Source organism: Callorhinus ursinus, unplaced genomic scaffold (assembly GCF_003265705.2).
Source record: "Callorhinus ursinus isolate GAN/ISIS: 27379988/994484 unplaced genomic scaffold, GSC_fseal_2.0 scaffold66, whole genome shotgun sequence".
Taxonomy (NCBI): Eukaryota; Metazoa; Chordata; class Mammalia; order Carnivora; family Otariidae; genus Callorhinus; species Callorhinus ursinus.
The window spans coordinates 1,938,622-1,951,660 of record NW_027397128.1 but is presented as its reverse complement, the minus strand read 5'-3'; the positions used below and the strand labels follow the sequence as shown (position 1 = coordinate 1,951,660).

At 44.9% G+C, this 13,039-nt stretch overlaps 1 protein-coding gene across 1 annotated transcript in view; it reads right to left on the bottom strand.

Moving 5' to 3' along the window:
* Window positions 1–9,310, bottom strand: part of MSN (moesin) — a 66,525-nt gene extending 57,215 nt beyond the window's left edge. Inside the window, exon 1 of the mRNA XM_025862833.2 lies at window positions 9,104–9,310. Coding sequence (XP_025718618.1) covers window positions 9,104–9,115 — 12 coding nt within the window. The 5' untranslated portion in view covers window positions 9,116–9,310. The remainder of the gene's footprint in view (window positions 1–9,103) is intronic.
* Between the last annotated feature and the right edge of the window lie 3,729 nt (window positions 9,311–13,039).

Sequence of the window (13,039 nt, the reverse complement as noted above, 5' to 3'; positions counted from 1 at the left end):
GCTAGACAGGGGTGACCAGACTGTGTCAAGAGAGCCAGGAGAGATAAAAAAGAATGGGGAGAAATGAAAGCGGGGTGGAGAAATCACAGTCATTCCAGAGCTCCTCCATCTTTCTCTCTTCTCTCCCACCTCTCCCCCACCTCCATCAAAGAGCCTCAACCACCTGCTCTGAGCAAGCCCCACACTAGGAAAAAAAAGAAAAGTTTGCAGATGGCACCATATAAACTTGAGAAAGGCATTCCCTGTACCAAAAAAGAACAGGGGACTAGTTGAGGTGGTAAAGGGCATTTGAGGGGGGAGAAAATAGCCAAATAAGGCATACTTGACTGGTAGGGAATCATCAGGAAAGGTTCCAAAAGCTGACGTCGCAGAGAGGAAGCGTTTAGTCACTGGTTTCCTCTGGCAACTGGCCTAAGGCCAGGAGGCAAACTCCCAACCTTAGGAAAATGCCCAGGCTATGGCAGAGAGAAAGACAACCAAAAGAGATTTTCCCCAGGCCCACCCTCAGGCTCTGCTGGAGCAGCTTTTCAAGTACCAGCAGAGAGGTATAGTGTAACTTTGAAGCAAAATGCCAGATGTTCTCACTAAGCATATTCTAGATCCACCATGGCCTAGGTGCCAAGAGAAGTAAGAAACCTGGGGAAGAGGGCTCTGATCTACTCCAGTTACATATTGTTGATAGTTTCATATTAGAGAAAAGAAAATTTCAAAGGCAAAGAGGTTAAGTGACTTTTGTTCTCAGCAAGGGGATTTCTGAGTTATTAATCTCCCAAGCATATCTGCAAGGATGTTTGAAGGGGAGTTTTGCTCACTTAAAACCCTTGAAGATAGTGGGGTGCCTGGGTGGCTCAGCTGGTTCAGCGTCTAACTCTTGATTTCAGCTCAGGTCATGATCTCAGGGTCATGAGACTGAGCTCCCCAGTGGGCTCCAAGGTCAGTGTGGAGTCTGCTTGAGATTCTCTCTCTCCCTCTCCCTCAGCCTCTCCCCCTGCTCGTTCCCCCGCCCCAAAATAAATAAATAAATAAAAGATTAAAAAAAACCTTGAAGATAGCAAAGTTTTGTACAACTTAACTTATGACACTCAAACAGATGACATTATTACCTTGACCCCGCCCTATAACTCCATACCACAGATTAGTCAACCTCAGTCAAAGATTACAACAGATAAGAACCTCTTGGTGTACTTCATCTAACCTTTAGGCTGAGATTTCTGAAAAAGGACAGGGTAGGGAGTGGTAGGGGGCAGATTAGACCAAGACAGTAAAATCAGGGAGGGACCTTATCTAAACACACTACACTGAAGAAAAATAAAGCCTCAATCCTTCCCAGGTATTTTTTTTTAAGATTTATTTATTTTAGAGAGAGAGAGAGAGCACAAGTGGGAGGGGCGGAGGGAGAAAGAATCTCAAGCAGACTCTGCACTGAGCATGGATCCCCACACGGGGCTCCATCTCACAAACCTGAGATCACAACCTGAGCCAAAAGCAAGAGTCGTTAACTCAATTGACTGTGCCACCCAGGCACCCCCCTTCCCAGGTATTTAAGGGAGTTCAGTACTAAAGAGAGGGAAGGAAATGCTGACCAAGACTGATAGGTATGCATTATTCCCCCTTCTAGGCCCTGACCCCTGTCACCTCCCAAATACATATCTAGGAAAGGATTTCTTGAGATTATACTTTGTTTTGTGAGACCAAATGCCCACATCTCAACTTTTCTCTCTCATTAGGCCCTGACTGATACTCTGCCACACAAAATATCTACATGGGCAACAAAGACAATAAAATTTACTTCAGTAAATTCACCCAATTCTAGAAAACCCAAGGTGCAGTCTTCCCCAACAAACCCCTTCAGAATTATTGGCTCTAACTGACCTTCCAAGGAGTAACTTGGTCTATGCTTACATGTACTCTGTGGCTCTCCTTGAAACACCTCAATGCTTCCTTCATTTCAGACAAACTCACTTTCTTTTTTTTTAAGCTTGTATTTATTTATTTGAGAGAGAGAGAGAGCACAAGCATGAGCGGAAGGAGAGAGAGGGAGAAGCAGACACCCCACTGATCAGGGAGCTCAACTCAGGGCTTGATCCCAGGACCCTGGGATCATGACCTGAGCTGAAGGCAGACACTTAACCAACTGAGCCACCCAGGCGCCCCCAAACTCACTTTCAAGAGAGCACTGGCCTAGGGTTTATGTCCACATACCAAAACCACATCACTCTCCCACCCAGAACAGCCACCACTCACAAGTATACACTTCCTTCAAAGCCCTGTTCATGTCCCATTAAACCCCCTTCTTCTCAAAATCTATAGAGAATGCCATGTAAAATTTATTTTTGTCAAAGTGTTTTTAAGTGAGTTAGCCCTAAATCTCCAATTAAATAGGAGATCTGTTAAGGCAGCAATTTATACTCCATTCATTTATTTGTACAAACACTCAATAAATGGTGAGAATGCAACTGCCTGCCTTCTTTCTTACCTATCTTACCTAGCACAGGGTCGGGCATATAATAGTTCAGTTACATAAGTAATTATAATAACAAACATTTGCATCTAACTTATTAGATGCTAGGCACAGTTCTAAGCACTTTACATAAATTGCCTCATTTAATCCTCAGAACAAGCCCTGTGAAATAAGTACTACTATTATCTTCACTTTACAGTTGAAGAAAATGAGGCATACAAGTTAAGTAACTTGCCCAAGGCTACATAACTAATTGGTCACAGAGCTGGGATTTGAGTCCAAGCAGTCTGGTTCCAGAGTCTGTGCTTTCCCCACTACTCTATGCTACCTTTCTATGAAGTCCTGAAAGGTCTTTTTTTTTTTTGGCGGGGGCCTCTCTACCTGCCCCAGGCTTGGCTTACAACACCTAGAGGTGAGTAGTGAGGGTTGAGTCCAGGAGACTCCAGTCTGAATCCAAATGACTGCTACAGAAGAAAATACTTCCACCAAAGTACTAATGGAAGTACCATAATGTTCTCCTAATTCAAGGAACAGGTCAAGCTGGAGCATTGAGTCAGATGCAGAGAGGTCAGAACTCAAAATTTAAGAAGGCAAAGAGAAAGCAATAATTTGGGTGAGGAGTGATCAGGAAGAGAAACAGTCATTCTGGGGCCCCAGAAAAACTGAGTCACCCACTGACTGAAACCTGCTACAGCAGAAGCTATTTAGGGGAACTCCACTGCAGCCATCTTGTTAATGTAATCACCATAGAGCCAATTCTCTGGAAGTCTGTGTCCCCTTGGTGAACAGAGTCATTCTTCCAAGACAGGCAAGTTAGTAAGAGACCACTAACTCAGTAATTGGGAAAGCTAAGTTCTCCTTTCCAACTTTATGTGACCCTGAACAAGCTGACTGACTCCTCTAGCTATGAATACTTAAAAGAAATAACTCCACTCCATAAAAACTTTTAGGACAGTTGAGGCCCAGTCTCAAGCAGGAAAATGTGGCTAGTCTCCTCTCTTTACCTCCCTTCAACACACACATCTGTTTTCTATCACTTTTAGCAAACAAAGCAAAAAACATTTACCTTCCTGGGAAGTGCTACAAAAAGTCCCAAAGGCACTGTCAGAGCCTGAACCATAACCATATAACCTCTGAACTCAGCTCTACACACTCAGAAGGACTTGCTCTTCCCATGACCATAATAACACTATGGTCAAGTCACCCCCAGCACAGAGGTAGGAAACACTGAGCACCCTGCACCAAGTGCCATTTAAAAGGTAAACCTTAAAAGTTCCTCCCGTAGGGGTGCTTGGGTGGCTCAGTCAGGTGGGCATCTGACTCTTGATTTTGGCTCAAATCGTGTTCTAAAATAAATGAAAAAGTCTTAAAAAAAATAGTTCCTCCCCTACACTGAGGGCCAGCCAATTTGGGTTTTAGTCCCAACCTTATTACCATTCACTCATATCACTTCCCTTTTCTGGCCTTTGCTGTCACCATCTAAAACATAAAGGTAGAACTCAAAGTTTAAGGCCAGGTCATTTGCTCTGTGGTTCAAAACACCCATGTGAGAAACCTAGACCATCCAGAACAATCAGCTCAAGTGAAGCTTAAGGCTTAAGTCATCTTAAGTGGAGATGCATTTGAAATGTTGTACCTCAGCTCACTGGTGGTAGATATCTTGGGAAGTTGGTTTATGCCCACCAGCTCCTCAAAGTCTAACTACCACTCGCAAGGTTAAAAGTACATTTGAAACATAACTAGCAGATTCCTAGCATTTCAGTAGAACTACAGGAGGTATATGCTACTGGCAGCCAGTGAAAAGAAAGGGAGGGAAACCCATTCAGTTTTCAGTGTTTGTCTGAGGCTCTTCAGTCAACCTTCACAATACAGTGTCATTGATTTCTTTCTTATTCCTCAGTAAGGAAAGACATAGCCCTTTCCCCTCTATAAACTTAAGAAGAAACAGCCAAGAACACTCATGCCAGTGTTTCTGTTAAAGCTACTAATGAAACAAACCAACTCCCAAGCTAGAAATTCCATTCCGAACTCAGTACCCAGGAAAAAACAGTACTTCAGAGGTGTAAGGGAACAAAGAAGGTACATTCTGGTAAGTGCTGCTGAACTGTGTATTCCCAGCAAAGCCTAGCACACTGTCTGGTATATAGAAGGCACTCAAATGTTGAGGAAAAAATGTCTGAAGGAAAAAACATAGAAATGGGAGGCTTGAAGCTGTATCATCAAGGCTTTCAAGGACATCAGTTGGAAAGGTCCCTAGAGTGTACTTACTACTTTTTATAGTACCCTCATGACAAACTGAAGAGACTGAGAGCCTAAAGAAAGGACTTGCCTAAATATCTACTTCATTTGGATCACTTTATTGAGGACAAGGAAGATGTTCTTCTTACATGGAAAGACAAGAAAAATTCTCAGGTCAGTGTTACTTGCCACTTTCCAAATCAATGGAGTCCTGAGCTACCCTTCAAGTGACTGCTCCTATACTACAAATCAGAACCTGGAATTGAAAAGTTTTTCAGCTCTATCAGGCATGAAATGGGAGGGATGAACAGCAAAGCCAGCCAATCATGACAAGACCACCTCTCCACTTGACCACTAGACTGGCCTAAAGGAGACCACCTTTGTACTTTGGTTTTTGTTTTGTTTTGTTTTGGGGCAGAAGAGTGGGGTGTGGTAGCAGGGAGAAAAGACTGGGAAAGATGTACATGATAAACTCAGTTCTATCTTTGAAAAATCAGAAACACACTATTCCTAACTTGTAATAATGCCAATTTTCATCAACTCTAGCCATTAAAGGCCCAACTCTGGTAGTGTTGGGAGCCAGATATTCTCCCCTCTGGGGACCTTGAGTGTGGAAATTCCAGCGAGGGGGACTCCCAGGAAGATACAAAGGAACCTAGACAGACTGTTGCTGAGCAACACTAGTAGAACAGAGTTCAGAATAAATGTAGCTGTCATCTCATTTCATGGAGATAGAATTGGATTTGGAGTCAGGGAGACAGACCAGATGACCTCTAAATACCACTTCACCATCCAGGAAAGCAGTCTCCTGAGAGGAGGAAGAGAAAAAAGTAAAAATAACACGCTTAAAACAAAGCTATTGTAACAGGTAGCTAGAGAAGAATGGAAAGTTAGCAGACTAGTGGTCAATACCACCTCAGTCACCCACTCACAGAGCAACTTTCACCTCTACGAGACTAAGTATAGATAGTTGGTGCCTTCAAGTGTCCTCGCCCCATCAGCCCCTCTCTGCCCAGAGGGCTATTCAAGGACCAGCCTAAAGGAAATCCCCAAGATGGTTCCTGCTTTATCATCTACACTTTCACAAAGAGCCGACTGAACTGGAGAAATAAAGAGGTGGAGAGATGCAGGATCCAGAGTCACCCTCTCTCACATATAACCTCCATTCCTAATCCCTTGCTTCACCCTGAAGTCTGTAGGTAGGGTTGCTTCAAGAGTTAAAAGACTGAGATTTTGCCTTCTTTTCACAAAGTACCATTTTAGTGCCACTCGAGTGGCTCAAGCAATGCTAGGAATGGCAGGAGAATAAACAATCCACAGAGTCCCTGTTAAAGTTTAGCTGAATGCAGATCCAGAAGCCTTCAAATACTTCAAGGAGGTGGACTCTACATCTGCTCACGTGGATGGTCCCATCAGCAATCATTTGATCACCTTTCCCTGACCTGTTGAGCTAGGGCTAAAAATCCAGCAAACTGAAAATGTCTTACCAAGACTGATACTCTAAGACTTAAATTCAAGTCCTGGCTTTGCTACTGACATGCTATATCATTTTAGGTCAGCCCCCTCCTTATCTGTGGGTCTCAGTTTCCCCATCTATACAATGAGAAGCGTTAGACTTGACAGTTGTGAAAAGCCTTTTCAACTCTAACAAACCTAAAACTCAAGAAAACCTTGAAATTCAAAACAATCTCTTTTTAGGGAATCAAAACGTCCCAAAGACTTTGTGACCTAAAAAAATTTAAAGAGGGCAGGGAGGGGGAAAGCTTTTTTTTTTTTTAACAACTGTCTTAGCAGAAAATGTAGATGTCAGTAAATAAGCTTCTTCATTCCGGCAGACTTAGGAAACTGGCAACTAGAAGCAGAATCCAAGAATTGGCAGGGAGAGGGTGCAGAGAAGCATGTTTTAACAGATTTAATGGAGGTTGGGATGACTACAGGAGACAACTGGCTGTAAAACTGAAACCAACTCTGGACAGACTGTAGACATAGTTAATATGAATGAACGGATTTTATTTTTCCACTACCCTTCCCTATCTGTCATAATCCAGAAATAGCCTAATAGTCTAACTAGTGAAGAAGGAGCAGAAAATAGGAATATTCTTCCTCCATTAAAATTACTAGCTGCCATGCAGTGAACTAGTATATGCCCCTGGATGCTTCAGCATTGGGATGGGGAATGAGAAAAGTAACAGGGGGCACCTTGTGAAACCCCCAACTCTCACCAGGAGACCACCAAATGCCAATGTTACTTTGTCTAAATTATATACTTCCTTTTATTGAGGACCAGGAAGTCCTAAGAACAGGGGGCAGTTTGCTTTGGGCAGGAGAGAGGACTCAACTTCAAGAACCTAATCATTGAGTCAGAATAGAGGGTCATTGAGATAAGCATCAAAAAGCCTGGCCCCAATCTTGGTTATGTCACCATGTGCTCCTAGGTAGGTTCTTTTCTTTAAGCCCAACATCCTCATTAGTTAAAAGAGAGAAATAGTGGGGTGGGGACAGGAAGAAAGTTGTACTAGACAGTCTCAGAGGTCCCTTTCAGGTCAAGATTCTATGGTCTTAATAGGCATGATATAGTTGTTTCTCCTAAAAGTTGACCATTCCTTGAACTGAACAGCATGGAAAATTCTCCAAAGCTTTCAGACCATCAAAATTCAGCCCTCTCCTTCCAATTTGATTCAAGTTTCAATCTGCATAAAAATACTTTCAATATTCAGGTACCTTCAGTACCCTAGGCCTGACCTCAAACAGCTCATTCTCCAGCCTCTCTCCAAGCCTAGGAAAAGGATCACCAGGCTATCTTCTTTGCCACTTCTGACTGAGATGGGATGGTTAAGGCAACTTTGAGAAAATTTCCAGGCCCGTCAGGTTGCATTTAAAGGTGAGATATTTTAGAATTGAGGATGAAAGATGCCAGTAGTGAAGAGACATCATGGGTCAAAGTCTGTTCCCAAAGATCCACCCAACTATTTAGGTAAAACCACCCACAGAGAGATAAACTCAAAAAGGGTCTCCTGGAAGGATCTTTATAATCCTCTGTGTTGGCAGAGACCCGGAAGGATCTTTATAATCCTCTGTGTTGGCAGAGACAACTTTTTTCCCCCTCTTTCTCTTTTCAAAACCATTCTCTCTCACTTTATATGTGTTGGGGGAGGGGGAACAAGTGTGGAAAAAACCCCATGTCATAAAACCATGAGTAATTTTAAAAAGAGAATGTAGAAGCACATACTTGTTGAAAACTTGGTGTTTCTAATAGGGTTCTGGAAAGGCAAGAATGACTTGGCAGAAAAGCTGGAATATAGCAACGTGGCAACCAAATTCAGCACACACCCAATGAACCAGGCCCCCCACTTCTCTCCTCCAGGGACCCTCAGACCTTCTCAAGGCTACTAGTCACTATCTCAGCACTACAAGGCTCAAACAGTCCTCTAGGGAGAGGGGTCTGGAATCACAAGCTGCTTGCCTTAGGGACTTAAGCCAGGGTAGTCACCAGGCCTTCCTGAACAAGAGAAGGGCCCCAGTAGCCTCTTGGTATGACTTGCACAAAAGCAAGCAGGACTCATTATTCAGGCACACCCCTCCCATGCCCCTCCTCCCTTCTGGGCATCCGGCCTCCCTAGGCCCCACTCCCAGGAGGCTTCTGTTCTTCTATCAGCCAGTGGGGTGGAGATCAAATCCTAGAAGCTACCACCATTCTAGAAATGTGAGGCCCTCACAGAACAGTCTGGAGGGGATAGGAGGAGATAGAGAGCCATTAAGCAAAGGCAAGGGCAAGGATCTGTCGGTGGAGAGGAGGAAGAAACCAGTCTTCTACCCTAGGAAGTAGAGCAGACCTCCTCCTCCCAGTGAAGTAATTAGTGATCCTGGGTAGAAGCAAACAACCTCTGATGATGAATCCCTCCACAACTCTCTCCTCCACCAACTCTTTCCTCCCCTACTAGTGGGAAACATCTGGAGCCTCCAGGGGAGACTATGAGAAAGGTGAATGGGGGTGCAGGATCAGCCCACTGCAGCTCCCTACTCCCTTCCCATGGCCCCTCCTGGCCCCCGGAAAGGCGCCAATTCCTGAACTGGAGGAAGTGTTCCTCTCCCCTGCCCCCATAGCCTGTCAGGAGCAAGAGGAGACCTCGGGCCCCTAAGGAACCTTCCCTACTGCCTCATCCCACACGCAGGAAACTGGAATCTGAGAAAGAGGCCGGTCCCGCCCGGTCCACACTTCTAGCCCGGTACCCACTCACACCCGAGGGGCTCACCAGACCGGGACTCCAATCTCGCCCCTCCCCAACCCAGGCCTTGGTGGAGGACGCAGCGTTCTGAGTGGGCGGATGGCTAGCCAAGCCCCTAGCTTAGGCTACCAGAGTCAGCTAGAGCCCCCAGGGCGGCTGCGCACATCCCCGTACTCACCGTCTTAGGCATGGTGGCTGCAAAAGTGGCAGAGTTGATAAAGTTCGGCTAGAAGCTGTCTGGCAGCAGTGAGCACACAGTACACACGGCACGGACTCTGGGGGCTGGAGGTTCGGATTGGGTCCCTCTCTAGCGTTGGGGCAACTGCTCGGCTTCCTGTTAACGGGCCACGACTTCACAAACCCCACCCAGGAAAGAGCCGCCCTGTCGCGTCGCCCGCTTCTTTATGTGGCTGGGCTTCCGCGCTGCTCCCCGCCCTCGCGCCCGCCTTCTCGCCGGCCGCTGGCCTCGCCCCGCCCAGCCCAGCCCGGCCACACCAGCCACGTGGGGGTCAGGCTGGGCCTGGGCGTTCCATGGGGAACTCCCACCCCCCACACAGGCCTACTCTTTTTCCCACCCCTTTCACAGCCCCTACCCCTTCAAATCCAGGCCATCCGGCCCCACCCCCAAGCAGGGCCCGGCCCTGGGCGGCACCCTGGCAGAGGCTTACAGCCCCTGACTGCAAGTTTCCACTAATGGGGCGCTAACTACCTATCAAAACTGTCTGTTCCCTCTCAAGACAGCTCTGACTCTCAGAAAGTCCTTGTGTGTAGCTGAACTCCTTTTCTCTGTGACTTCCCCTATGGCTCTCAGCTCTGTTCCCTGTGGCCACACAAATCCCCTACTGTCCCTAATAATTCCTGAGAGCTCTGAAGATCACATGTCCCCCTGAAATTTCTCTTCTCTTGGCAACACTGCCTGAAGTCTTTCAACACCTCATTCGTTCTCTTCTGTAGGTCTCTATATCTCTTTTCCCATCATATTTCCTCCCCACTTCTACTCAATCCTCATTTTCTTTTTTTGTATTTTTACAGATTTTATTTATTTATTTATTTGACAGAGAGACAGTGAGAGAGGAAACACAAGCAGGGGGAGTGGGAGAGGGAGAAGCAGGCTTCCCGCTGAGCAGGGAGCCCAATGCCGGTGCTGAGGTCGATCCCAGGACTCTGGGATCATGACCTGAGCTGAAGGCAGACGCTTAACGACTGAGCCACCCAGGTGCCCCAATCCTCATTTTCAAAAGAATTTGGCTTCTTTTCTGTATCTGTCCTCTATTCATTTTCCTTCCTTCAAATCCCAATCTTCACCTTCTTCCCTTCCCCAACACATTCATGATTTATGTGTTTACTTTCTGATAAGGCTATAATCTCCCAGGTTGGATGCGCCCTCAGTCCATGCCTTTGAGATGTGTTTGCCAGCAATCATTCTAGTTCTTTCAAGGTCACAGAATCCCAGGACAATAGAGCTCAAGACTAGCAGTTATCTGAATAAGTTTGAGTTTTACTTTTTTTAAAAGATTGATTGATTGATTGATTGATTGATTTGACAGAGAGAGACACAGTGAGAGAGGGAACACAAGTAGGGGGAGCGGGAGAGGGAGAAGCAGGCTTCCCATGGAGCAGGGAGCCCGATGTGGGGCTCGATCCCAGGACCCTGGGATCATGACCCAAGCCAAAGGCAGACACTTAACGACTGAGCCACCCAGGCACCCCAAGTTTGAGTTTTACTTTGAAAATGACTGATCATAGTTCTTTTTCCTCCTATCCATAGGCAACTGTGTGCGGGTATGGTCTGAGTATCCTTTACAATGTAGGGCACCACATACCTCAAGGATGATGAGCCAACTTGGAGAAGTGGAATGGATACTTGAAAGGGGTGGTCAGGACACCTGGCTTCTAGTTGTAGCTTAGCCATTAACTCACTCTGTGACCTTGGGAAGTCCCTTCCCCTCTCTGGACTTGCATTTCCCCTTTTGTAGTAACAAAGGACTGGATTCCTGGGCTTCCAAGGTCCTTTCCCACTCTGACATTATAAAAGGATGAGAAAGGAAGTAGAATCCCTAGAACAATAGTTGAGTCTAGTAGGGTTGCATAAGGACTGACCTTGCATTTGCCCTCAGGAATCAGCTGTCCTATTCCCTGCTCCTCTACTTTCCCAACTCAACAATGTGCATGAATCAGTGTGCCTCAGTTTCTCTCAGTGCTGTCAAGATTCATTGATGTGTGCTAGGGTAAACAAAGTTCCCTGCTCAACTCATCATCAGGGAAATGCAAATCAAAACTACAAGGAGATATCACCTCATACCTGTCAGAATGGCTAAAATCAACAACACAAGAAACAACAAGTGTTGACAAGGATATGGAGAAAAAGGAAATTTCTTGCACTGTTGGTAGGAATGCAAACATGCAACCACTGTTGGAAACATATGGAAGTCCCTCAAAAAGTTCAAAATAGAACTACCCTATGATCCAGTAATCATACTTTTGTGTATTTTTACCCAAAAAAATACAATATCACTAATTCAAAGGGATACATGCCCCTCTATGTTTATAGCAACATTATTTACAGTAGCCACATTATGGAAGCAGACCAAGTGTCCATCAACAGATGAATGGTCAAAGAAGATGTGGTATATATACACAATAGAATATCATTCAGCCATAAAAAGGAATGAAATCTCACCATTTGCAATGACATGGATAGAGCTAGAGAGTGTAATGTTAAGTAAAATAAATCAGCCAGAGAAAGATAAATATCATATGATTTCACTCATATGTGGAATTTAAGAAACAAAAAAAGCAAGCAAAGTAAAAAGAGATAGAGAGAAAGAAACAAACCAAGAAACAACTCTTAGCTATAGAGAACAAACTGATGGTTACCAGAGGGGAGATAGGGAGGGGAGGATGGGTGAAATAGGTGATGGGGATTAAGGAGTGCACTTGTTGTGATGAGCCCTGGGTGATGTGTGGAATTACTGAATCACTATATTGTACATCTGAAAGTAATATAACACTGTATTTTAACTATACTGGAATTAAAAATAAAATTTAAAAAATAAAATTACTTTAGATGTATTACAGAATTGAAAAAAAAAGTTCCCTGTCCAAACTATTTTCTTAAGTTGAGCAGTTGACACTCCAAGGAAGAGCAACACTCCCAAGAAAGTCTGAGCAGCAGGGATAGCAAGAGCAGCCAATCACATTCCTTGACATTACCATGGCCCTTTACTCCCAGAAATTCAAAGAACTCACTGATTCCCTCATTTATTAAAGCCCACAAGGGCCTCAGACTAGGCTAAGTGCTTAAAGGGGGAAAGGAAGTTGATTGGAGACTCCAACTTTCATTACCATTCCTGGAAAATGGAAACCCCCTGTGTGTCATTCCCCATGTCCCATGTCAACACTCCCTGTAACACACAAGAGAGAGCTGGTTAGGGAGTGTCAAGGAGCTGAACATACTATTAAAAGGGAAAAGGGGCACAGGAATTCAAATAGGGAAAGGGAGATCCGAGGGTGGGGAAGTTAAGGAAGTTGATGGAAAGAGGGACCAAGAGAGAAGGATAGGGTTTGCCCTTTGGGGAGGAGAAGGGTGGGAAATAAGAAGAAAGCATAGACTATCAGAAACTGTTTAGTCAAGCCTCCATTCAGGTTGAGGAAACTGAGGATCAGAAATAGGAAAGAACTTACCCAAGATCAGGCAATAAGTGTAAAGAATGGATTCAGGGATAGTAGAGAAGACAAAGAATTCAGTTAAACTGTTGCGATAATACAAGCAAGAAATTTTGAAACCTAGAACAAGAGAAGTAGTCCCCCCTCCAACTTCACAAGACAGAAGCTGGTTATGGTGATTATGGTCAAGCAGCTGGACATTGCTTGAAGGTTACATTTAAAACCCTCTAGGCTAGGAGGGCCCCATCTTAGTTAGCCCCCCATCTCCAGAGCAAAGTGGAAGCAGCTGAGGTGCTCTCTTGTTCTTCAAGATGGCCAGAGAAACACATCTTTGTTTCTTATTTGTAAAACACTTTATACCTATATGGCCAGAACTTCTGATCTCCCCCCACCCTACTTTCTACCATGATCCCATGTGAAATGAGAGTTAGCTCAATATTCCTGTGGT